We start from the raw sequence: 25,944 nt of genomic DNA on the forward strand, positions 1-25,944 counted from the left end.
AAACGCGCGTTGGGGATGGGGATTCACTCACTCGATTTTCTGATCTCCTGAGTTCTTTTGTCCATTGCAGGGTAAGATGTGGCGATTTTTCTACACATACTTTCTGACCATTCTGGGCACCTTCTTATAAACTACTGGCATATTGCAGATTTATATCTAATTATATTTAGATTGTGAGCCCTTCAGGGACAGCGATGCTAATGTGTGCAAAACTGTAAAGCGCTATATAAAAATAAAGATTATTATTATACAGTGTCATTCCCTTGGTTTTTGTATTTTACACCCTCTTCCCCCCTTGCTAAAGGTTTACTCATTTGCACTAGGAGGTTTTAATAGCTTTTGTCTCTGCAGTGCTATACCTGTTTGTATGTCTTGTAGTTGTCATTTTTATAACTTCTGGCTATGTTGTTTCACAATAAAAAATAGCTTTTTAAACCATTATACTCCAACATTTTTCTCCTGATTGATATTATGTTTTGGAGTGGTTTTTTTGTATGTGACTCTGGGGCACCTAATTGTTGCCTAGTCTCACAATCTAACATGTTACTGGGTCATGCATTGCCATTTTAGAAAATGTAGTATGTAACTGGATTGGAAACTGTCTCACGTACCATATCCAGAGAGTTGTGTCAAATGACTCCTACTCTTCTAGGATAACAGATGAGAAAGGTGGCAGAAATTTAATGAACGGCTGTCATATTACTGGGAGGCTTGCTCTACTGCCTGTGCACACTCTTCACTTTCCTGATTGCAAGCCTCTAGCTTTTCATTAACCATTTCAATCTGTTATGAGCATATACTTTACCTCACCACTTGTACACTTCCCATTAAACCAGTGGATCTCCTTCCTATTTTTCCACTTGGAAAAGGTTGTTTAATGACAGGTTCAATGAGAAGAGCATCCAAGAGAGAACGATAGACAAAAGGGTCAGACAGTCTGAGAAAGAGGAGAGAAGTGGAAATAAAAGAAGAGCATAGTTAACCAGAAAAAAGCCTTTGAGGATAACAAGACATGGCTTTAGTGAAAGAATTAAAAAAGTGCTTCCCAAAGTGGATAAAGGAATGCAAAACCCTGCAGACTGAACCCTCGCGGGCAGGGTCGCCTCTCCTTATATACTTGTGCGTCCCTTGTCTTACACGTTTATTATACTTGTCTATTTCCCCTTTTCACATGTATAGCGCCATGGAATAAATGGCGCTATATAAATGCATAACAATAATAAAACCAAATTAATAAAATACTATATTTACAGTTACTATATTTTAGAGGCGAGGAAATCGAATCAAACTTGTGTGGCATTGTGGCAGCCTAGGAAGCAGCACAGGCGCCCAGGATGCCAGGCAGAAGATTGCCAATACAGAAATCAAACACACTGCCCCTGGTCCAGCTGCCAAGGAGGAAAGAATGGAACATCAGACCAGGATCGGTTGCATTTTTTTGTTCATCTTAACTACATATAAAGTCAGCCTATAGTAAGTGCAAACATCTTAACTGTTACATTATACAACAAAACACAGCCCCCCCGAAGAAGCACATGCGAAACACGCGTTGGGGCTGGTAAGTCTTGAGTCACACAGGGATTCACATGGGTAAGAACCAGTCCTGAACCATTCACTTTATTCTAGACCTCTTAGGCTACTTTCAAACATCAGTTTTTTGCCATCAGGCAGGATCTGGCTATTTTTAGAAAAAACGGATCCGGCATAAATTTTGGAGAACTGAAGAAACGGATCCGTTTTTCTGCCGGATCCATCTAGCAGGTTATATCTGTTTCCTGGGGGCTGGCCAATTGGATCTGAGCATGCGCAGACTTAAAAAAACGGATCCGGTGGCTGGATCCGTCTTTTTCTGAATCCGGCGCATTCCGGCGCCCATAGACTTTCATTGTGGCAAAAAGCCGGAAGCGTCGGATCCGGCGCTTCCGGCTTTTTCGCCGGAGACAAAAAACGTTACAGTAGCCGTTTTTTCCAGACGCCGGAATGAGACAAGTAGCCGGATCCGGCAAAAAACGGATGAAACGCAATGCCATGCGGCGCAATCCGGCGCTAATGCAAGTCAATGGGGAAAAACTGGATCCGGCATTGCATTTTGCTGGATCCGGTTTTACAAAAAAAAGCCGGATCGCGCCTGACGGCGAAAAAGTATTAAGTTACGTACCGGTAACGGTATTTTTCGGAAGCCCATGACAGCACCACGAGAGAGGGGATCCGCCCTATAGGAACAGGAAACCTACAGATACAAAAGGGCGGCACCTCTCCCACACATCAGTTGGATTACAGAGCTTGAGAGGCTACCATGGTTAGTACACAACATATAATATATACAAACTATCTACCCTATTTGCCAGAATTATTTTACACCATCTCCCACATAAGGTAATTTTATGAACAATCTTCTAAAGGAGTGCACCCCTATACGTGAACAAGGGAGGGAACTAAGGGTGCTGTCATGGGCTTCCGAAAAATACTGTTACCGGTACGTAACTTAATACTTTATTCGGACTCCCATGACAGCACCACGAAAGAATTACAGAGATGTAAACTAACTTAGGGAGGGACTACAGCCTGCAGCACCCTTAGCCCGAAGGTGAGGTCTGAGGAGGCACCCATGTCTAACCGATAGTGGTTAAAAAAGTGGAAGGAGATGACCAGGTGGCCGCCTTACATATCTGATCAATTGATACTCCAGATCTTTCTGCCCAGGATGATGCCATGGCCCGAGTGGAATGCGCCCTCAGATTCTGTGGAGCTGGGCCGCCACCTGCTGTGTAGGCAAGAGAGATAGCCTCCCTAATCCACCTTGCTAACGTGCGTTTTGATACTCTGTATCCTTTCCTGGGACCTTGGAAGGATAGGAATAATGCGTTCTCCTTCTTCCAAGGATCCGTGGCTGCTAAATATGTAAGTAAGCATCTCCTAATATCTAATGCCTGAAGTTTTTGCTCTTTAGGGTTGGTTGGATTAGGGAGGAAGGAAGGCAGAACTATCTCTTGTGTCCTGTGGAATTGTGTTGCTACCTTGGGAAGGTATGCTGGATCTGGCCTTAGGATTACTCTATCTTGCAAGAACTCTGTGTAAGGGGGCAATCTGGAAAGTGCCTGTATGTCGCTCACCCTACGTGCGGATGTTATCGCTACCAGAAATGCTGTCTTAAGAGATATAACCTTTAGTGAGGCAGAATCTAAAGGTTCAAACGGACTTTCCGTCATGGCTGTAAGGACTAAGTTTAAGTCCCACGGCACACATCTGTCTTTGTGTATAGGTCTCGATCTGGCCGCTGCTCTGATGAACCTTGCTACCCAATAATTTTTTGCAATATCACCTGCAAACAGGGTCCCTAAGGCTGAAACTTGTACTTTTAACGTACTTGTGGAGAGACCCAATTCGAAACCTTTCTGGAGAAATTCCAGAATATGTTTCGTGGGAATTCCGTCTCTGACGTCAAAGTGAAAGGTGGACAGGAATCGTTTCCAGGTCCAAGCATAGATGTTAGTGGTAGTTAATTTTCTGCTCTTTAGGAGGGTGTCAATTAAGTTCTTGGAGAACCCTCTATCCTTTAATAGTGACCTTTCAAACACCACGCCGTCAAATGAAGTCCCGCTACTTGTGGGTGGCTGACTGGCCCCTGGTAGAGGAGATCCGGAAGGTTCGGCAGTACCCAGGGATCGCAAACCGACATGGTCCTCAACCATGCGAACCAGGTCCTCCTGGGCCAAAAGGGGGCAATTAGTATGACCTTTGCCCGATCCTCTCTGATCTTCCTGACTACCAGAGGAAGAAGATTCAATGGCGGGAAGGCGTATGCCAGAGAAAAGTCCCATCTTATCAGGAGGGCATCCACCGCCAGGGGATTTTCCCTGGGGTTCAGAGAGCAGAACGATTTTTCTTTTCTGTTTTCTCTGGTGGCAAAGAGGTCTACCTCTGGCTGACCCCATCTGCGGACAATCTGGTGGTAAATATCTTTGTTCAAAGCCCATTCTCCTTGCCTTAGAGCCTTGCGGCTTAGAAAGTCTGCTCTTACGTTGTCCTTTCCGCTGATGTGGAGTGCGGTTAAAGATAGAAAATTTCTCTCTGCTATCTGAAGGAGCTGTTCTGTTATCTGCATCAGAGCGCTGGAGCGGGTTCCACCTTGGTGGTTGACATATGCTACCGCTACCTGGTTGTCCGAGTGTATCCTCACGTGATGGCCCTGTAGGTACATAATGAGTTTCTTGACTGCCCGTTCTATCGCCAATAGCTCTCTCTGGTTGGATGAGATTTCAGAATTAGAATCCCAATGTCCCTGTACCACAATGTCCCCCATATGGGCTCCCCAACCGAAGGAACTAGCGTCTGTGGTTATAATACGGGTTATCTGTGTTATCCAGGGCACCCCTGATGCTAGGTTCTCGCTATCGAGCCACCATCTAAGCGATGTAACAGCTGAGGGGCTTAGCAACACTTGACCTTGTAAGGAGCCTTCCAAGGCCCTGCTATTAGCCAGGACGTTGTTCTGAAGGGCTCTAGTATGGAATTGTGCCCACCTGACTGCTGGGATGCATGAAGTTAGAGAGCCTAACAGGGACATGGCCTGTCTGAGGGTCATAGATGGATTATCAATTGCCCGAAGAACCTGCTCCTGTATCTTTTGCAATTTATCTAGTGGCAGCAGGCACTGCTGAGTTTCTTAATTTAGTAATAAGCCTAGAAACTTCTGTATTTTTAAGGGCTGGAGTCGGGATTTCTCGTAGTTTAAAATCCATCCGAGGTTTTCTAATCTGGATTTAGCTTTTTCTATCTGGGATCTACAATGACCCACCGATTTTCCCACAATCAAGAAATCATCTAAATATGGGATGATTAAGATGTCAACCTCCCGTAAATGAGCCATAACCTCGGCCACTATCTTCGTAAATACCCTGGGTGCTGCTGAGAGACCAAAGGGAAGGGCTCTATACTGAAAATGACGCACTGTGCCACCTACTGAAACCGCCACTCTCAGGAACTGCTGGAAGTCTGTATGGATAGGTACATGATAGTACGCATCTTTCAGATCTATGACTGCCATAAAACAACCTTTAAACAATATTTTTATTGTTGTATTAATGGACTCCATCTTAAATGTACGATTAATCAAAAACTCATTAAGGAAACGAAGGTTTATAATCGTTCTGAATGTCTTATCAGGTTTCTGGACTAGAAACAGGGGAGAGTAGAACCCTCTTCCTCTTTCAGCTTCTGGAACCTCTACCAGGACATTTTTCTGGCATAGCCTCAAGACTTCCGCTTCTAAAGCCGCTTGTTCGAGAGGAGAAGATCTTAAAGGGGTTAGTTTAAAGCTATCCCGCGGGACCTGGGTAAACTCCAATCTAAGCCCGGTGGATATTACCTTGCGCACCCAGTCACTATTTGTAATCTGTGACCATGCCGGGAAGAAGGATGACAGTCTACCCCCCACGGGAATTGCTAGTCATTGATTTGGTCTCTTTTGATCTCTCGACGAGCATGTGAACATACAGCCCGTACCTCTTCTCCTTCTGTCTTCCCATCTGGGGCGATCTCTAATAGGCGAAGAGTTGCGCCTTCTCCCCTGGCCGAATCTCCTTCTACCAAATGGACGATGGTAGGACGCAGACGAAAGGTTTGGGAATTTTTTCTTGTCGTCCCCCGCCTTCTCAAGCAGCTCGTCTAGGACAGCGCCGAACAAATATTCGCCCTCACATGGAATCACACAGAGCTTTGCCCTGGACTGAATGTCTCCCTGCCAGCACTTTAGCCACAGGGCTCTACGAGCTGCATTAAGAGAGACCTGCTGCTCTGGCGGCCATTCTCACTGCATCTGCTGAGGCATCTGCTAGGAAGGCTGCTCCCTCTTGGTTGGTAGGGCCCCAAGAATTGTCTGTCTTGATGTACCCTGTTTTAATTGTGACTCCAACTGGTCCAACCAGACCATCATGGACCTGGCCGTGCACGTTGATGCCACTGCTGGTCTTAAGGACCCGGCCGCCATTTCCCAGGTGTTTTTAAGGAAAGTATCTGCCTTTCTGTCTAGGGGATCTTTAAGGGATCCCATGTCCTCAAAGGGTAGCGAGGATCTTTTCGATGCCTTTGCAATGGCTGCGTCTAATTTGGGGGCTCTGTCCCAAGTATTCACTGCCGGATCGTCGAAGGGGTATCTGCGTTTGAGGGCTGGTGGTAGCGACCTTCTTTTATCCGTTTTTTTCCACTCTCTGTGGATCAGATCCTGGATCTTTTGATTTAATGGGAAGACTCTCCGCTTCCTCTGTTCCAGCCCACAGAACATGACATCCTGCATGGATAATTGGGGCTTAGGCTCCTCTACCTCCATTGTCCCTCTGACTGCTTTGACCAGCTTGTCTACCCGGTCAAGAGGCAGACAAAATCGCCCCGAGTCCTCTTCTCCTGAGGAGGACGAGGGAGATGAAGCCTGGGAGTCTCTGCTTTTTCTCCACTCTACCGAGGAATCGGACTCCACCGGGACCTCGCCCCTTAGACTTTCCGGCTGGGACAAGGACTTTAGGGTTTTCCTCATTTCTGCCCTGACAATGTCCCTTAAACTCGCCGCTACCGCGGGCGACTCTTCTGCCACCGTCTGCTGAATACAGGGGGGGGCACAATTTTTTGAGGCATGCGTCCGGTAATGGGCATGCACAGAGTGCGCATTCCCTATGTTTAGTCTTACTTGTAGCCTTTTTCCCCTAGAAAAAAAACACAGAAGGGGGTCCCGTCACTGAGTGAACTTTCACGAAGATCACTTACCAGTGCCACAATCAAGTACCGGAGAATGAGGGGGATTTCTCTCAGTCGATGCTCCTGTCTGCCTGGAGGAGCTCTTACGAGTGGACTGGTCACTTCGTCCCGCCCGCTCATTACTGTCACGGGACACCTTTTTCTGTTTGACCTGCCGAAGGTCATCCAGGGGCGGCAGTGATGCTTTCCGCTGCTGTCGCCCTCGCTTCTGCTGCTGCTGGTGTTGCTCTCGATCACTCTCCATTACCACTGCACGCTGCTGCTTGTAATAATGTGGCCAAGGCAAGGTACCCTGCCAGGGTCCTGCCTATATACCCCTCCTCCGGTCAGCAGTATCCATGCGGCGCCCCTCCCCCCCTAACAGGGCTCCCTACCCCAGCTGGCGCCGCACCCGGTCCGAAAGCCGACGCTATCGGTGTTTCCGATGGGCGCCGCCATCTTGGATTCTTCGCGCATGCGCAGTGGCGCGCCGACCCGGAAGTGCATCTTCCGCCCGCCCCCTGACGTCACCGCTACCCCGGGAAAGACCGGAAGTCACGCGGGACGCCCGGGAGCCCCGGAAGCAGCGCCACCCGGTCACAGCCCCCTGCAGCCGCGCTGCCGCCGTACCTGCGCCGCCGGAGCCGGGAACCCCCGGGGGGGACATACTCACCGGCGGCGGCCTAATGCTGGAGACGGACATCCTCCGGACGCCGCTCCCTGCTGAACACGCCACCACCGTGCCACCCATCCTGGGCCACCGTGGCGTCCTCCAGGAGATCCACACCAGGCCGAGGTAGGAGACCCCCTCACTACCTGTATCGGCTGGCCGGTCTGGGATCCGGTCTTCTGTAGGATCCCGTCCCCTCAGGAACAGGAAACCAACTGATGCGTGGGAGAGGTGCCGCCCTTTTGTATCTGTAGGTTTCCTGTTCATATAGGGCGGATCCCCTCTCTCGTGGTGCTGTCATGGGAGTCCGAATAAACTGATGTGCGAAAGAGGCCTTACAGGCTGCTTACAAAGTTATTAATCTGGATAGATTTTTTTCACGAACACGATTTCCCCGATCCTTACACTACAGTGCTACAGTATGTGTTGACCCCAGACGTGTTTTACATGGGTCTTTCATGAGCTACCTTAATGTCTTTGTACTCCTATTCATTTTGATTGAAATTTTAAAAAATGTTGTTGTATAATGTAATAAAGATGTTAGCACATACTACAGACAGACTGTTTTAACTCCATGTCTTTCAATTTTTAAGTGTATAAATAGGAGTGTTCTGTCGCTTCATGACACCTCCCTCTGTGACTAGTAGGCCCTATCTTACAGTTCTTGTGACGATTATTGCTCTGATTTATCTGGTTCTACATACATTATACTGCAAAGTAGTAGTTGTTAATGAAAGTTTTTAAATAAAAGGGATCTGTAACAATAATAGTGCCGATATGCATCAATATAATTACAACAGGAATCTGGCACATGTTGCAATTTTAAAAAAGTATTCAGCCATCTGTATGGCGGTCCTCCACTAATTTTTCTATTAATAGAAAGGCAGTCACCCAGATTTCAGCAGCAAACAATTGGCTTACTTAGTGGGTAATATTGTGGCCCCTAACAGTCATGTGTAATAGAATACAATGAAAAACAAAAGAGAGAAAGCGCTACCGAAAATATGCACACTACACCATAATATAGTAAAGTGAATGAAGACAGCTTTTATTGGCACACAATATAAAAAGTGCAAGTTAAAAACAATTAAAACAGGGACTTCAAAGCAGGTACCTGCCAAAGCATGGAAAGATGAACATATCCAATCATATTAAATATCATGATACTAGGTATAGATATACACAAATATAATACAAATATATGGTAAACCTAACAATAATACTAGGAGGTCAGAGGGTCAAATAAAGAAATAAATAAAGAAACCCTAAGGCCATGTGCACACGATGCGGATATCCAGCGGATTTTACCGCGCAGAAACGTTGCATATCCGCATTGTGATGTACAGTAGCATTTAAAGCAATGAAAAAAAAAAAAAAGCCGCTGTGCAGACGCTGCAAATTTTTCCGTGCGGTTTTCCTGCGGTACAAAATCCGCAGCATGTTAATTCTTTTGTGCGGTTTTCCACCTCCCCTGTCTTCAAATCCGCAGGGGGAAAACTGCAGTGGAAAACCGCAAGAAAACCGCATTAAAAATGGAAGAAATCCGCTGGAAAAATGCAGGTCATTTGACCTGCGGATTTCTTCAATTCTGCGTGGAAAAATCCGCAGGGCCAAAAAGTACGTGTGCACTCAGCCTATCAGTTCACAAATAATGACCCACAACATGGGTGAAAAAAGAAATGGATCATACATGAAAACCCATATAAGTCTAGAGGAAGGGGAGCTGCTATAGGATCAAAAGGGATCGATTAGGCTAGAGAGGATATGCCCAAGTAAATGAGGTACACAAAATAATGCACCTCAACCCCAAGAACAAAGGAATCTAATGGAGCCTCCCAACAAACCCCCAGACATGGAGCATAGTTCAAAAGAGCAGTTTACCAAAAATCATCCGTCCATGCATAGATCAGACGGCAGGACCCACAGTGGAGCCCCAGAGAGTGGCCCCACGCATATCGCCGTATCAGGTACGGCTTCGTCAGGAGAAGTGTCAGATTGTGGCCCAGTAGCATATAAATACCTTTAATAATTAGAAGGGAAGCCACACCGGTGTGAAAAACCCAGGAACAAACAGGGAAGGAGAGTGTCAGCCAGCAAGGAGTAAAACGATGAGCAGACGTCTCTGACTCACCGTGTCAAGAGCGAATGCGTCCAGTGGAATGCAAACCACACAGACGCTGGAACGCAAGCGGTCAGGAACCAGGAAGTGTTCCCGCATCCATAGCGCATGCGTTAGCCGCCACACAATATCAAAGAGGCAAATAAGCCAGAGAATGTTCCTGTATCCATGGCACATATACTAAGCGCCAAACAGGCAAATAAGCCAAAGAAAAATCCTATACCTATAGCGCATGCGCTAAGCGCCAAAAAATATATGGCAGGACAAGACAAAAGACAAGTGACAAAACAGCAATACACAGACGAAGCCGTACCTGATACGGCGATACGCGTGGGGCCACTCTCTGGGGCTCCTCTTTTTAACTTGCACTTTTTATATTGTGTGCCAATAAAAGCGGTGTTCATTCACTTTACTATATTATGGTGTAGTGTGCATATTTTCGGAAGCACTTTCTCTTTTGTTTTTCATTGCCCATTTTGCTACTGGTGTTGCACCTCCCACTACTATCATTATGGTTGTTATATAGTGGTGCACCTTATTCTTCATTTATACTGTGTAATAGAATACAATGCACAACATGGCTGGTGTACAGTACTAAGTGTTCATATACGACCCTTATGTTCACACATTGCATTTTTCATTGGGTTTCTTAATGCTAATTAAAACCGCTTTTTACAAGCTATGAGATTTTAGAAGGTCACATGCAAATGTGTTTTTTTACTGAATTAGAAAATTGCTGTGTTTTTTTTTTTTAAAATAGGCAGCATATCAAGTCGTTCATTTTTTGCAGTTTGTTTTTACTGATAGAAAGTGCGAAATTGCTGCGAAAAAGTGCAAAAAACACAGCTAAGCAGTTTTTGCAGCATTTTTGCAAGGCTTTTGGCGAATAAAACTAATTTTATTAAGCATGAACTTCAGACAAATTACAGAAGTAATCTGCCCCCCTCCCCACACACACACAAAAAAAAAAACACCTGCAAAAAAACATGGATTTTCAAAGCAGCGATTTGCTGCCAAGAAAACCGGTTTTGGCTGCTGCAAAAACGCAATGTGTGAACATAGCCTTACAACTCAAACAAACCAGTTAGTTAGTCGAGTTATAAGTAAAAAAAAAAGTGTCATGTATTAGTCTGAAGGATCACACATCACATGAGAAGCAATGGACCAATACCTTGCCTGTGCACCCACAATCGCAGACACTGCAGCAGCTGCACTGGTTTTGCTTTTCCAATTCTGCACCATAAGTGGGGCAAGTGTTGGAGGAGGACAGGGAGCCGATTTTGGCAGTTTGTCCAGAGGATTTTGCATTAAATTTTTTTTCACACAAGTACTTACACAACAGAATGAAACAAAACACAAAGAGCAGTGAGAACAAAAGAATTAAGAGAAAATGTAACAATAAGTTCAAAGTTCAACTGGCCCTTACTAGCAAATTCTTGTCAGATCAGCAAGAAACGTGACAAAGTAAGCTACCCGCTAGTGGCATTAAAGTCCTGTCATACTGTATATAAATATATATAATTATATGTTGTCTTATAACATGAGTCACAATATAAAGCGATGTGGAAAAGCACAAAGGATATGGTTTTGTAAGCCCGGCTGCGTACCTGGAAAACTACACCAGGGTACAGAGATAACAATTCCGCTTGCACCACTAGGCTTTAGAATGGCAGTTGTGTTTGACTATTTCTGAATCCCATAATATGGAGCTGATTTGTTGTAGCACTGAAGGAGTTACCAGAACAGACTAGTTTTTGGAACTTGCTGGCATACCTTGCATTAACAGAAAAGTCCCATAATAGCTAAGCCTTTTTAGTGCAATGCATATACATATCCTAAATCATTTTCTTGGTTTTCAAAATAAGCAAAAGCCATGGGAATTAGATAAGCAGGACGGGATGCTTACATTAAAGGGGCTGTCTTGTCACAATCGATAAGTCTGCATTCACTCTGTGTGACTGCAGACTTAGGAATACTCCCAGCGCACGCACTGTGGGGATTCGCCGGTTTCTGACCCGGGAACGGAGGGTACGTACGAGTTATACATACTCTGGCCAATGGATGCGGCCTCGCGCTATATACTTGCACAGAGCCGAGGCAGTGACCCGACCAGAGACGCAGGCAACCAGTGGGTGCGGCCTCACTCCATACAAGTGTAGGGAGAGCGAGGCCATGGCTACTGGCCGAGGGTATATATAACTCGTATATACTTTCCATTCCCCGGTCTGAACCCGGCATATCCCCACAGTGCATGTGCTGTGGGGATTCATAATTCTGCGGTCACACAGAGTGATTGCAGGCTAACGGATGTGACTGGACAACCCATTTAAAGAGGAGTGGTCAGCTCTCCTGGTTTAGTTAATTCTATTCTCCATAAATTAAATTTTGGAGCACCTTTTCTGATAACTCGATATTCAAGTGAATCGAAAAATGTCCCAGCATGGCGCACTGCAGTTACACAAAAAAATACAAAAAAAAACAGCCTGCTAGCATGAGCCAGCCTGAAGCTTGATGTAAGCAATTCAAAAAGCCTCAGGACACTTAAAATAAGTGATTGACTAAGATGCCGAGAGTTTGACCCCATCAATGTAACATCAATGGACAATCCGTGTACCTATCATTTCAGCTAACTTCAGAATAAGCGATCATATGCGTGTACAAGAGCGATAACTTTATTTTTGCCCTTTATTTGATTTGGATCCAGCAATTTTCATAATCCGGTTTCCCCTCTGCAGGCACAATATCTAATACCTCATTTCCCTCTAAACAATTAGCAGCTGATGTGATGTCTCCATTACAAAGCACAGAGAAATAGGGGAAGGTCAGTTTCCCTCTGATTAAATAACTATCTGCCTGTCTTGTCTTCCTCTGCTGGTTTTTTTTCTCTTTGCTCCTTGCTCCTCTGCTACTCCCTTTCTATTGAGAATGATAGGCTGTGAAACCTGACCTCAATGTGTTGACCGCCCATTTTGTTTTGATCAAGACAGATTTGCACTAGTTTTTCCAAGTGCATAATGACTTCAGGAGAGGGAGGGGAAGAAATGGCTCATAAATGAAGGAAAAAAAAAAGCTGAATTCGCCAATAAGATATATTATAAACTTTCTTATATTTGCTTGTTCTTTTGATTTAGTCAAAGTTTGTTGAACATTTAACCCTATGACAATTTTAGTAGGCTGAAATCTGTGTGGTCCATAATAGCAAACTTCAGTTTAGTATTAGAAAAGGTTAAAGATTTATACCTTGTTTCAGCCACAGAATTATGTGAATGGAAAGAAGCATTTATGGTAGAAGTCTGTTCTCCAGAGATGCCCATGCTCTCATGCCTAAGCAAAAATTCCAGATATTAATAAATCACATGTTTCATAAAAGAAATATTTTGGGGAGTGAATAAAGTACAATTAAAGCACTGTTCACATCAGGACTAAGCATTCAGTAAGAGGTTTGCATTGGGAATATTTCTAGACATATATTCCTGACAGAAGGTCTTGATATATGCCATTGTAAAGGTATGCAGCGGCATAGATCATCCATAGACTAAAATACACTGGGTACGCAAAGTATTCAGACTCCTTTAAATTTTTCACTCTTTGTTTCATTGCAGTCATTTGGTAAATTCAAAAAAGTAAAACATTTTTCTCATTAAATGTACACTCTGCACCCCATGTTGACGGAAAAATTTTTTTAGAAATTTTTGTAAATTTATTAAAAAGAAAAAACAAAATATCACATGCTCATAAGTATTCAGACCCTTTGCTCAGACACTCATGCTGTCCATTTCCTTGTGACCCTCCTTCAGGTGATTCAACTCCTTCATTGGAGTCCATATGTGTTTAATTAAACTGATAGGACTTGATTTGTAAAGGCACACATCTGTCTATACAAAACCTCACAGCTCAGTGCATGTCAGACCAAATGAGAATCATGAGGTCAAAGGAACTGGCCAAGGAGCTCAGAGACAGAATTATGGCAAGGCACAGATCTGACCAAGGTTACAAAAGAATTTCTGCAGTACTCAAGGTTCCTAAGAGCACAGTGGCCTCCATAATCCTTAAATACAAGAAGTTTGGGAACACGAGAAGTCTTCCTAGACCTGGCCGTCCAGACAAACTGAGCAATCGTGGGAAAAGAGCCTTGGAGAGAGGTAAAGAAGAACCCCAAGATCACTGAGGCGGAGCTCCACAGAGGCAGTAGCGAGATGGGAGAAATTTCCACAAAGTCAACTATCATTGCAGCCCTCCACCAGTTGGGCCTTTATAGCAGAGTGGCCCGACGGAAGCCTCTCCTCTGCGCAAGACGTATGAAAGCCTGCATAGAGTTTGCTAAAAAATACACGAAGGACTCCCAGACTTTGAGAAATAAGATTCTCTGGTCTGATGAGACGATATGTGGGAAGAAAAACAGACACTGGTCATCACCTACTCAATACAATCCCAACATTGAAACATGGTGGTGGCAGCATCATGCTATGGGGGTGTTTTTCAGCTGCAGGGACAGGATGACTGGTTGCCATTGAAGGAAACAGGAAGGCGGCCAAGTACAGAGATATCCTGGAAGAAAATCTCTTCCAGAGTGCTCTGGACCTTAGACTTGGCCCAAGGTTCACCTTCCAACAAGACAATGATCCTAAGAACACAGCTAAAATAACAAAGGCGTGGCTTCGGTTCAACTCCGAGACCATTCTTGATTGGCCCAGCCAGAGCTCTGACCTAAACCGAATTGAGCATCTCTGGAGACACCTGAAAATGGCTGTCCACCAACGTTCAACATCCAACCTGACGGAACTGGAGAGGATCTGCAAGGAAGAATGGCAGCAGACCCCCAAATCCAGGTGTGAAAAACTTGTTGCATCATTCCCAAGAAGACTCATGGCTGTACTAAGCTCAAGAGGGTGCTTCTACTCAATACTGAACAGAGGGTCTGAATACTTATGACCATGTGATATTTAATTTTTTTTTTTTTTTACTAAATTTGCAAAAATTTCTACATTTGTTTTTTTTTTTCCAGTCAAGATGGGGAGCAGAGTGTACATTATTGTGAAAAAAATGAACTTTTTTGAATTTACCAAATGGCTGCAATGAGAAAAAAAAAAATGAAAAATGTAAAGGGTATAAATACTTTCTGTATTCACTGTATATGTATTTTGTGAAATACTTCTGTATAGGAAAGCATGACAGACTAGGAATCTTAGCCTAGCCCTAGAGAATACCAAAAAGGTAACCATTTGGCATTCATCTTGTAAAAAAAAAAAAAAAAAAATCAATATGGATGCACTAGCTTGGCCCGTACGAAATGTTCGCACATTGGACGTTGGGGGCGCAGGCAATTTCAGAAAAAAGCAAGCTGGTCAAATGTAAATGTATTTCATGAGCTGATGAACAGAGACAGGTATTTAAATATGTAGATTGGTAATACAATAAATTGATTTGATAAGCAGAGGCCAAAAAAGGTTTTCCGGTTGAGGTGCCACCTGCAGGTCATTGTGTCTTTCTGCAGGTTTATAAAAATGAATGTTTAAACTGTATTTAGTGATAAAATTGTGAATGTGTGATTTGTTTGGCCGTTTTCTTGCTGAAGGGAGCAAGTTTACCTTTCAAATGTGTGTGTGAGGGGTGAAGTAATGAGCGAAAAAGCAGTGCATGTTTACAAATGTGTTGATAGTGTGCTTTGGGGTACTGTGTTGCTACCTGCACGTCATTTTTCCTTACTGCAGGTTTATGAAAAGTAATGTTTAAACTGTATTTTGTGATCAAATCCTGGATGTGTGGTTTGTTTGGCTCTTTTCTTGCTGAAGGGGGCAAGGTTACCTTTCAAATGGTGTATCATCTGTGTGTGTGGGTGCAGTGTGAACAGTGATACAAAGGAATCACCGAAAAACAGTGTTTAGAAATAACAGAATAGATTCCTATATCTGCTATTCTTGCAGTACAGAGTAAGAGCAGAATGTGAACATAAGATAGGTAATGAATTTAGGATCAGTGTATTCTGGTTACAGAATCAGAGTTTTTAGCTAGCATGTATACCACCAATGATTACAGATTAATAAAGCAAAATGGTAAAATTTAACTTTTATTAGAATTTGAATATAAAAATCACTTACATGACCTATTAAAAAAGTACTAGACTCATCAGGGGAGCTGAATATGCAACCTTTTCCATTGCTAGAAGAAGCGGTGCTGTGTGCAATTTTGGGGTGTTAACATGAGAAATATACCATGAGCACCAACCGTATGTGTAATGGTTTATGGTACATTTTTGATGATTTATGGAACCCACAGCTCAAGTTAAGTATATAAGAAGATGTGATATTATATGAATATTCGCTTGTTTGCCTAAAAAGCGGATACAAGCAATATACCCAGGGTTAATGTACACAATTCTTTGGCTTTTTAAGCTGCGTCCATTTTTGTTCATTTTTTTTGTTTATTTTTCACGTTTTTTGAGCACTTGAACATTTTTTAATAGGTCATTTAAGTGATTTTTACATTCAAAGCTTAATAAAAAGTTAAATTTTACAATTTTGCTATATTTCTTTACAGAATCATAGACTACAAATTTTATGAAGTGGATATGTGAAAAACCAAGTAAACTACCTTAGAAGAGCCTTGGAAAGGGAATGATCTTTGGTTACAACTGGCTCTGGTGCAAGGAAAGACGACTGTTGGGGAGCAGGAGGCGCACAAGTTTGAGTTGAAACAGTGCACTTCTGTCTAAGACCAATCTCCGCATTCACTCCATTTCTTACAGGAATCTCTGAACATGTATTTTCCAGTGCAGGGCTTGGCACAACCATTGTGGACCTTTGGTTTCCAAAGATCAGGAAAAAGTAGACAAACTTTTCAAATATTGTGTTCAATAAAAAGTGTAAGTAGCACTACACTACAGCTCAAAACACACTTATATTTTTAGATGTGGTGGTAGAGGTCAAAAGGGTGTACAGTTATTGACATCTCATACATCACTAATTCATAAAATGTGCCACTGAAAGAAAGCTGTGATCTTCAGTAGCAAAGCTAGGTCTTTCACTGGACGGATTGGGATGCAAGCAATTGTCCTGCTGCAAACAATGATGGTTCCTCCATTACACTGCACATTTGCGTGCTCTAAATGCACAAAAGGTGTTACAACTAACTTATAAATATTGGGAAACCATTCCTTAGGATATCATAGAAGGAAAAAAGTGGCAGGTTGAATTTACGCAGCAAATACTTATAGTCCCTGCTGCATGCTATGCATCAATCCTGACCCTGCTTGAGGACACCCCGCATGAAATAACACGATCTACAATGTGTGTTGGTATGCAGAAGGCAAAAAGAATAAGTGTTAACCACCTTCCATGCATTCTGAACTAAGTCACAGCTGACTTTCCTAAGAGTGTTTCATAAAAGTTAAAGAGAACCTTTCAAAACGTTTTCCATGTTAAACTGGCTACTTTGTGATAGTGAATAATAGCTGAATAGAATGTAGCTTTCTTTCTTTTCTCCTGCCCATTGTGGAGATATTGGCTTTTACTTTACGCATCTAAAATACTAATTTGCCCTTCAACCGAGGGGGTGTTACCATATTCTTCTGCGGAGGCGTTTAATTTTTCCCCTGTAGGAAGATGCCCAGTCATAAGAAGGCAGTGTCAGACAGGAAAAAAAAAACACCCCCATACAAGGACAGAGCAGGCTTTTTGATGGTGATCTGGGGAGCTAGATATATGTATCCCTATCACAGTGCGATCTCCTCACAGCCTTCACTTACTGAAATGACAGTGCTGTGATGTTAATGGCATGGATCTATCCCAGGTATCAGGGAACAATGTCCCAATACCTAGGATAGATCCAGAACATTGTGAAAAACGGCTGCTTTCACGATCATCTTCACTCCTGCTCCTCCCTGCAGTTCTCTTCTACCAGCGCTGCAACATGACAATTCAGCTTTCTTCCACTCATGACGATGGTGGCAATTATGGTTAAAATTATGTTGTGTTAATAGTTCAGATTTTATTGGATGCGATACTACAAAATCTGGAGCCTTTTTATTTATGATTTACATGAGAAAATGGGGGTGATTGAAACATATATTTTTTAAAATATTTTCCTTTATTTTTTTTCATCCTTTTTAAGAATTTTAACATATGATTGTTTGATCACATATAATGTATACTGAAAGTGTACAGTGTATGCAATCAAACAGAAATCGCATTTGTACTATGTAGCTTAGCCTGTGGTAGAGCTTCACAGAAGTACCAAACTGGCAGTTACGGGGGCTTCCAATAGGCCTCTGGCTGCAATAACAACCCACCAGTGATTGTGCTGATTGATTGACAGCAGCATTTAAATAGTTGAAGAGCAGCAAGCAGAGCTAGCTCCAGATACTTCTATTACACCAGAAGCTGGCTATTCAACACAGCGAGCATTTGTCAGGCATGGTGTGGGCTCAGTTCCCGAGCCCGCTCCATACACCTGCTGTAAATTTATGTTACATGGTGGCGGATACCGGGTTAACATGCAAAAACTGTTTAAAAGGTCCTCTTTATATTGGTGCTTGAAGACACAGGGGACTGTTTTTTTTTTTCAACTAGGCTATTCATGCCTCCAAAATACCAGACATTCTGAGAGAATTAAACTGGGTGTATGTATAGTCTGTGCTATTCATGGAACAATACTGATTTAAGATGGCAATTATAGTTAATATTTTAATTCTGGAGGTCTTTAGTAAAGATTAACATATATACACATTAACTAAAATACCAGATTATTAGAAATCTGACTAGTTTCCCAAATCTGTCCAACAGTCTTGTGGTTCATTCATTGCTATTCTCAAGTTGAGGTTTTCTGTATTTCCTTGCGTCATTTTCATGACTAGTAAGTTTGTGGGTAAGGAATTAGCTTCGGTAAAGCAGAAAGAAGCATTCATTCTAGGAAAATAATTGACAGGAGCAAATAGAGCAGAATATGTGGGAGTCCGTAGCACCTCCAAAAGCTGTACCCCCCCTCCTTACCATGCATTCTGCTTTTCCATGTGGTGAAAATTTGGGAACTTTTTTAAATCTATTTTTTAAAAGCAAACCAGTCATGTATATTGCTTCTGTAAAACGTACTTTCCTTATAATAGTAATAATTGTATCTATCTAGCAATATGCTGTATATGTTTAGCAGAACATTTCAATACTTTACCCCTCTAAGATGACAAACCAAAAAGTTCCCATAAAAAAACTGTTGAATAGAGAGAAGCCAGCCAAATATTATTGACTAGTACATATATTAAATATATAGATTTTTTAGTGTGCTCTACTTATATTTATATTATTAGTTTTGGGTGGAAACAGGATCTAGTCCAAGTGGCAAATCAAGAAGGAAAAAAAAGTGTGTCTAACCTCATATAGACGGACGCCGTTTTAGATATTGTCGCTACTTGACTGGTGATGTTTAAGGTCCGAACAGTAGCAGGAGGAAAAGGTGCACATTTTGGCAAAGATTCCAAAGGATTATCAAACCAAGCTTTTCTGAAGAAAACATTCAATAAAAGATTAAGGACCACTATAGTATGCACCATTGAGCCATTTGTGATGCAGTTTTAATTATGAACTAAAGTCTCATCACAACCCAAATTGCAAGAAAGACAGAAAACCAACAAATCTCAATGATAACTTTTCTACACCGGAGAAACTGGAGAAGGAGGCCTCTAATAGATGTGACCATAACCTAAATCATATAGATTGTGAACCCTTTCCCTATTGTACAGCATACATCAGTAAATTATTTAAAGTCACAACATAATTCAACTCCTCCTTCCCCCAAAATAAATCAAACAGATGACAGTATTAGAGCTTTTTTAATAATAAAAATGACTAATGTGCATCGTCACTTCTACTGGCTTTGTTGAAAGAGTAAGGTTTATAGTTTCAGGGGCTTCAAAACACCATTTACTACATTAGCTTAACATAGGACTGAATACAACAACGCTTACTAGAATATCACCATGCTAGTTAAAAGCCTTCTGCCAAAGCAACACTATAGCTTCAAACAAAAATTAGAAGTAACTCTCTAAGCCCTCAATTTTCTAAAAAGGCATATAGAGAAATTTAAGAGTTCTCCCACCAGGGTACAACCGTTACTGATGACCCTTGAAAGGAAATTAACCCCTTCAATGCCAAGCCTATTTTGACCCTAATGGCCTGGCCATTTTTTGCATTTTGACCAATGTCCCTTTATGAGGTAATAACTCTGGAACGCTTCAACATATCCTAGTGATTCTGAGATTGTTTTTCGTGACATATTGGGCTTCATGTTAGTGGTAAATTTAGGTCGATAATTTTTGCGTTTATTTGTGAAAAAAAAAGGAAATTTGGCGAAAATTTTGCAATTTTCACATTTTTAATTTTTTTTCTGTTAAACCATAGAGTTATGTGACACAAAATAGTTAATAAATAACATTTCCCATATGTCTACTTTACATCAGCACAATTTTGGAAACAAATTTTTTTTTTTGTTAGGAAGTTATAAGGGTTAAAAGTTAACCAGCGATTTCTCATTTTTACAACAAAATTTACAAAACCATTTTTTTTGGGACCACCTCACATTTGAAGTCACTTTGAGGGGTCTATATGGCAGAAAATACCAAAAGTGACACCATTCTAAAATCTGCACCCCTCAAGCTACTCAAAACTACATTCAAGAAGATTATTAACCCTTCAGGTACTTCACAGGAACTAAAGCAACGTGGAAGGAAAAAATGGACATTTTAATTTTTCCAACAAAAATTTTCTTTTAGCATCAATTTTTTCATTTTCACATGGGTAACAGGATAAAATGGATAATAAAATTTGTTGGGCAATTTCTCCTGAGTACACCGATACCTCATATGTGGTCATAAACCACTGTTTAGGCGCACGGCAGGGCTCAGAAGGGAAGGAGTGCCATTTGACTTTTTGAATGGAAAATATGCTGGAATATTTAGAGGTTGCCATGTTGCGTTTGGAGAGTCCCTGTGTGCCTAAACATTGGAGCTCCCCCACAAGGGACCCCATTTTGGAAACTAGACCCTTAAAGGAACTTATCTAGATGCATAGTGAGCACTTTTAACCCCCAGGTACTTCACAAATTGATCCGTAAAAAAAAAAAAAAAAAAAAAAAAAGACTTACAGTAGAAACTCCCTACAAGTGACCCCATTTTGAAAACTAGACCACACAAGGAACTTATCTAGATATGTGGTGAGCACTTTGAACCCACAAGTGCTTCACAGAAATTTATAACGCAGAGCTGTGAAAATAAAAAATCATTTTTTTCCCCACAAAAATCATTTTTTTTAGCCCACAATTTTTTTTATTTTCCCAAGGGTAACAGGAGAAATTAGACCCCTAAAGTTGTTGTGCAATTTTTCCTGAATACGCTGATACCCCATATGTGGGGGTAAAACCTCTGTTTGGGCACACGTCGGGGCTCGGAATGGAGGGAGCGCTGTTTGACTTTTTGAACGCAAAATTGGCTGGAATAAATAGTGGCGTCATGTCACGTTCGGAGACCCCGTGATGTCTCTAAACAGTCGAAACCCCTCAATTCTAACTCCAACTCTAATCCCAACACACCCCTAACCCAACCTTAATCATAACCCTAACCCCAACACACCCCTAACCCTAATCCCAACTCTAACCCCAACCACAAGCTTAACCCTAATCCCCACCCCAACCTTAACCCTAATTCCACCCCTAACCCCAATTCCACCCCTAACCTTAATTCTTACCCTATTTCCAACCCTAACCCTAATTCCAACCCTAATGGAAAAATATTTTTTTTTTTTTAATTTTATTATGTGTGCCTACCTATGGGGGTCATTTTCCAAGATGGCGGCGCCCAAGATCCGGGACGGCGGAACCCCGGGAGTCACAGCAGGACATCGGAGGTACTGGGGGGTGAGGGGGGGAGCGGAGGGAAGGGGAGGGAGATCAGATGATGACGGTGGCAACCGATCGCCGCTGTCCGTCGGTGGCGGGGCCCATCGCCCTCGCCAGTCGTCGGGGAGGGGGGGTCGGGTCTCGGTGTCCAGGCTTGTCCGATGCTATTGCAGCATCGGCCATGGCTGGACTGTAATATTTCACCAAATTTCATTGGTGAAATATTACAAAGCGCTGATTGGCTGTTAAAACTGAAACACCCAATCAGAGCGATCGTAGGCATATGGGGGCTAAGTCACGCCCACTCGGGTTAACTCTAAGGTGTCCTCTATGTGCGGGTCAGGTGACCTTTCAGAGAACCCGGTCACCCGACCCGCAGGGGGGCAATCAATTCATGACGCCGCATAGGCATCATGGGTCGTATTGGCACGACTTTTCATGACGCCTAGGTGGCGTCAAAGGTGGGGAAGGAGTTAAATATACTGCCCACTACTATAATCCACCGTATAAAATAAAAAAAGGCTATACTCACCTCTGGTGTTGGCGCTATAAATGCACAGTCAGTGCCTGGTCTCCCGTGATGCCTTATGCCATGTGAGCCCTGCAGCCAATCAGCAACCGCTTCACTTTCACCACCATTCCTAAAGATAGGGTACGCAGGCCACATGCCAACGTAGGCGAAGCTGAACGGAGGAAGTGCGGCAGTGGGCGGAGCTTCACGGAGGAAGTCAGCATCCCTCCGCAGCTCTGCCATACGCTAGTGTGAAACTAGCCTAAAGAACTCCTTTTTAATAAAATAGTTATTATGAGTGGTCATTTTCTTAATAATACAATCATGAATCTATTCTCCTATAATTTGAAATTACAGATTATCCTTTTTCAGACATGTCGGCTATAACCCTATGTAACAGCTCAATCTCAGATACATTAATGACAGTTTACCTCTCTTGTGGACCAATTGATGGACCACGGTCGACAGATATTTTTTCATGAGAGGTGGCAAGACTAACAACTGGAAATATTTCATCGTTTCCTAGTTTTCCTACAGTTGGAGGCTCCGATCTGTAATATGACATGCATTCCAATTGGAAATATACATAAATCAAATCAAAGTTTTCACACAGTGAAGTTCTATTCACAAACTATGGATTAAAGAACTACAAATAAAACAGAACATCAAATTCCTAACGTTGGGCTAAAATACAGTTGTGTGAAAAAGTGTTTGCCTCCTTCCCGATTGCATATTCTTTTGCCTTTTTTCAGATCACCAAACAAATTTAAATATTACACAAAGATAACACAAAATGCAGTTTTTAAATTAAGATTTTTTTTATCAAGGGAAAAAGAAATCCAAACCTACAGGGCCCTGTATGAAAAAGTTATTGCCCCTATACCTAAAAAATAGTTGGGCTACCCGTCGCAGCAACAACTGCAATCAAGCATTTGCAATAACTGGCAAGGAGTTTTTTTGTTTTTGTTTTTGACAACGCTCTGGAGGAATATTGGCCCACTCATCTTTGCAGAATTGTTGTAATTCAGCCACATTGGAGGGTTTCCAAGCATGAATCACTTTTTAAGGTCATGCTACAGCAACTCAATTGGATTAAGGTCAGGACTTTGACTAGCTCAGTCCAAAGTCTTAATTTTTGTTTTTCTTAAGCCACTAAGAGGAGGACTTGCTGGGGTGTTTTGGATCATTGTCCTGTTGGATAACCCAAGTGAGCTTCAGCTTGAGGTCAGGAACAGATGGCTGGACATTTTCCTTCAGGATTTTTTGGTAGACAGCAGAATTCATGGTTTCATTTACCACAGCAAGTTTTCCAGGTCCTGAACCAGCTAAATAGCCTTAAACCAACACACTACCACCATCATATTTTACTGTTTCGTAAGATGTTCCTTTTCTGAAATGCAATGTTACCTCTGTCAGATGTAATAACCTTCCAAAAATGTTAGCTTTTGTCTCATCAGTCCACAGAGTATTCTCCCAAAAGTCTTAGCGCTCATCAGTATGTTTTCTATCAAAACTGAGACAAGTCAACAATTTTTCTTATTGCTCAGCAGTGGTTTTTGTCTTGGAACTCTGCCATGTAGGCCATTTTTGCCCAGTCACTTTCTTATGGTGGAGTCATGAACACTGACCTTAACTGAGGCAAGTGAGCCCTGCAGGTCTTTGGATGTTGTAGGGTCTTTTTTGACCTCTTGAATAAGTCGTTGCTGAGGTCTTGGGGTCATTTTGGTTGGCCGGCAACTCCTGGGAATGGTCGCCACTCGCCACTGTTCCATGTTTTCACCATTTGAGGATAATGGCTCTCAAGGTGTTTTGCTGGTGTCCTAAAGTTTTAAAAATGGCTTTAGCAAATGAGAATCAAAGTAATTGAGATCGGTCAGGAAAAGGTTGTAAAGAATTTCTTTGTATAACAGAATGATGTCTAGCTTTTGAGGATTTTTTGGTCTACTTAATTTTGTCAGGCAGGTTCTATTTAAGTAACTTCTTGATTGAGAAAAGGTGTTGCAGTAATCAGGCCTTGGTGTGGCTATGGAATTTGAACTCAGCTTCCCAGAGATGTGATAAACCACAGTTAATTTATGTTTTAGGATGGGAAATCACTTTTTCACACAGTGCCCTGTAGATTTTGATTTCTTTTTTCTTAAAAATAAAGACCCGCATTTAAAAACTATTTTGTGTTTACTTGTGTCAGCTTTGTCTAATATTTCAATCTGTTTAGTGATCCAAAACATTTAAGTGTGCGAAAAAAAGCAAAAGAATAGGAAATCAGGAAGGTAGGGGGGGCAATATACAGTGGGGGAAATAAGTATTTGATCCCTTGCTGATTTTGTAAGTTTGCCCATTGACAAAGACATGAACAGTCTATAATTCTAAGGGTATGTTAATTTTAACATTGAGAGACATAATATCAAAAATAAAATCCAGAAAAATCACATTGTATAAATTAAATTTATTAGCATTTTGAAGTGAGAAATAAGTATTTGACCCCCTACCAACCATTAAGAGTTCTGGCTCCTACAGACCAGTTAGACGCTCCTAATCAACTCGTTACCTGCATTAAAGACAGCTGTCTTAAATTGTCACATTTATAAAAGACTTCTGTCTACAGACTCAAGTAATCAGTCAGAGACTCTAACCTCTACAACATGGCCAAGACTAAAGAGCTTCATAAAGATGTCAGGGACAAGATCATAGATGCTGGGTGAGAAGGAGACAACTGTTGGTGCAATAGTAAGAAAATGGAAGAAATACAAAATGACTGTCAATCGACATCGATCTGGGGCACTATGAAAATCTCACCTCGTGGGGTGTTCTTGATCACGAGCGAGGTGAGAGATCATCCTAAAACTACACGGGGGGAACTTGTTAATGATCTCAAGGCAGCAGGGATAATAGTCACCAAGAAAACCATTGGTAACACATTACGCAGGAAAGGTTTAAAATCCTGCAGTGCCCGCAAGGTCCCCCTGCTCAAGAATACACATATGCAGACCTGTCTCAAGTTTACCAATGAATACCTGGATGATTCTGTGAGTGATTGGGAGAAGGTGCTGTGGTCAGATGAGACAAAAATTGAGCTGTTTGGAATTAACAACACTCCGTGTCTGGAGGAAGAGAAGCGCTGCCTATGGCCCAAAGAACACCATCCCCACTGTCAATTATGGAGGTGGAAACATTATGTTTTGGGGGTGTTTATCTGCTAAGGGTACAGGACTACTTTGCTGCAACAATGGGAGAATGGATGGAACCATGTACCGTAAAATCCTGTGTGACAACCTCCTTTCCTCCGCCAGGACATTAAAAATGGGTCATGGCTGGGTCTTCCAGCAAGACAATGGCCCAAAACATACAGCCAAGGCAACAAAGAAGTGGCTTAAAAAGAAGCACATTAAAGATCATGGTGTGGCCTAGCCAGTCTCCAGACCTTAATCCCATAGAAAGCTTATGGAGGGTGTTGAAGCTCTGAGTTGTCAAGCGACAGCCTCAAAATTTTAATAATTTAGAGATGATCTGCAAAGAGGAGTGGACCAAAATTCCTCTTGACATGTGCGCAAACCTCATCATCAACTACAAAAAACATCTGACTGCTGTGCTTGCCAACAAGGGTTTTGCCACCAAGTATTAAGTTTTGTTTGCCAGAGGGATCAAATACTTATTTCTCACTGCAAAATGCAAATAAATTTATATAATTTATACAATGATTTTCTGGATTTTATTTTTGATATTCTATCAATGTTAAAATCAATCTACCCTTAAAGTTATAGACTGTTCATGTCTTTATCAGAGGACAAAATTACAAAATCAGCAAGAGATCAAATAATTATATCCCCCACTGTATATCTGTGCAATACTTACATCATAGAGACCCAATTATTTCAATCTTGAGTTATGTTGCTCTACTCCATCTTCATGGTTTTAAATCCGCCATACTGATCCAGAGATCTGGGACTTACGTAATACTATTTTTATGGACTTTACCAAGGGTTCTTTGCTCACATGGTAATACAGAGCAGTCTAAAGACAAGCCACACCCCCTTG

The 25,944-nt window shown here is 42.2% G+C and overlaps 1 protein-coding gene across 1 annotated transcript in view; it reads right to left on the reverse strand.

Annotated features, from left to right (window-relative positions):
• Window positions 1–22,702, reverse strand: part of LOC141101118 (PDZ and LIM domain protein 5-like) — a 90,760-nt gene extending 68,058 nt beyond the window's left edge. Inside the window, exon 1 of the mRNA XM_073589945.1 lies at window positions 22,341–22,702. Within this exon, the coding sequence (XP_073446046.1) occupies window positions 22,341–22,474 (134 nt within the window). The 5' untranslated portion in view covers window positions 22,475–22,702. The remainder of the gene's footprint in view (window positions 1–22,340) is intronic.
• Between the last annotated feature and the right edge of the window lie 3,242 nt (window positions 22,703–25,944).

Source organism: Dendrobates tinctorius, unplaced genomic scaffold (assembly GCF_039654945.1).
Source record: "Dendrobates tinctorius isolate UK_male_01 unplaced genomic scaffold, ASM3965494v1 ptg000011l, whole genome shotgun sequence".
Classification (NCBI taxonomy): Eukaryota; Metazoa; Chordata; class Amphibia; order Anura; family Dendrobatidae; genus Dendrobates; species Dendrobates tinctorius.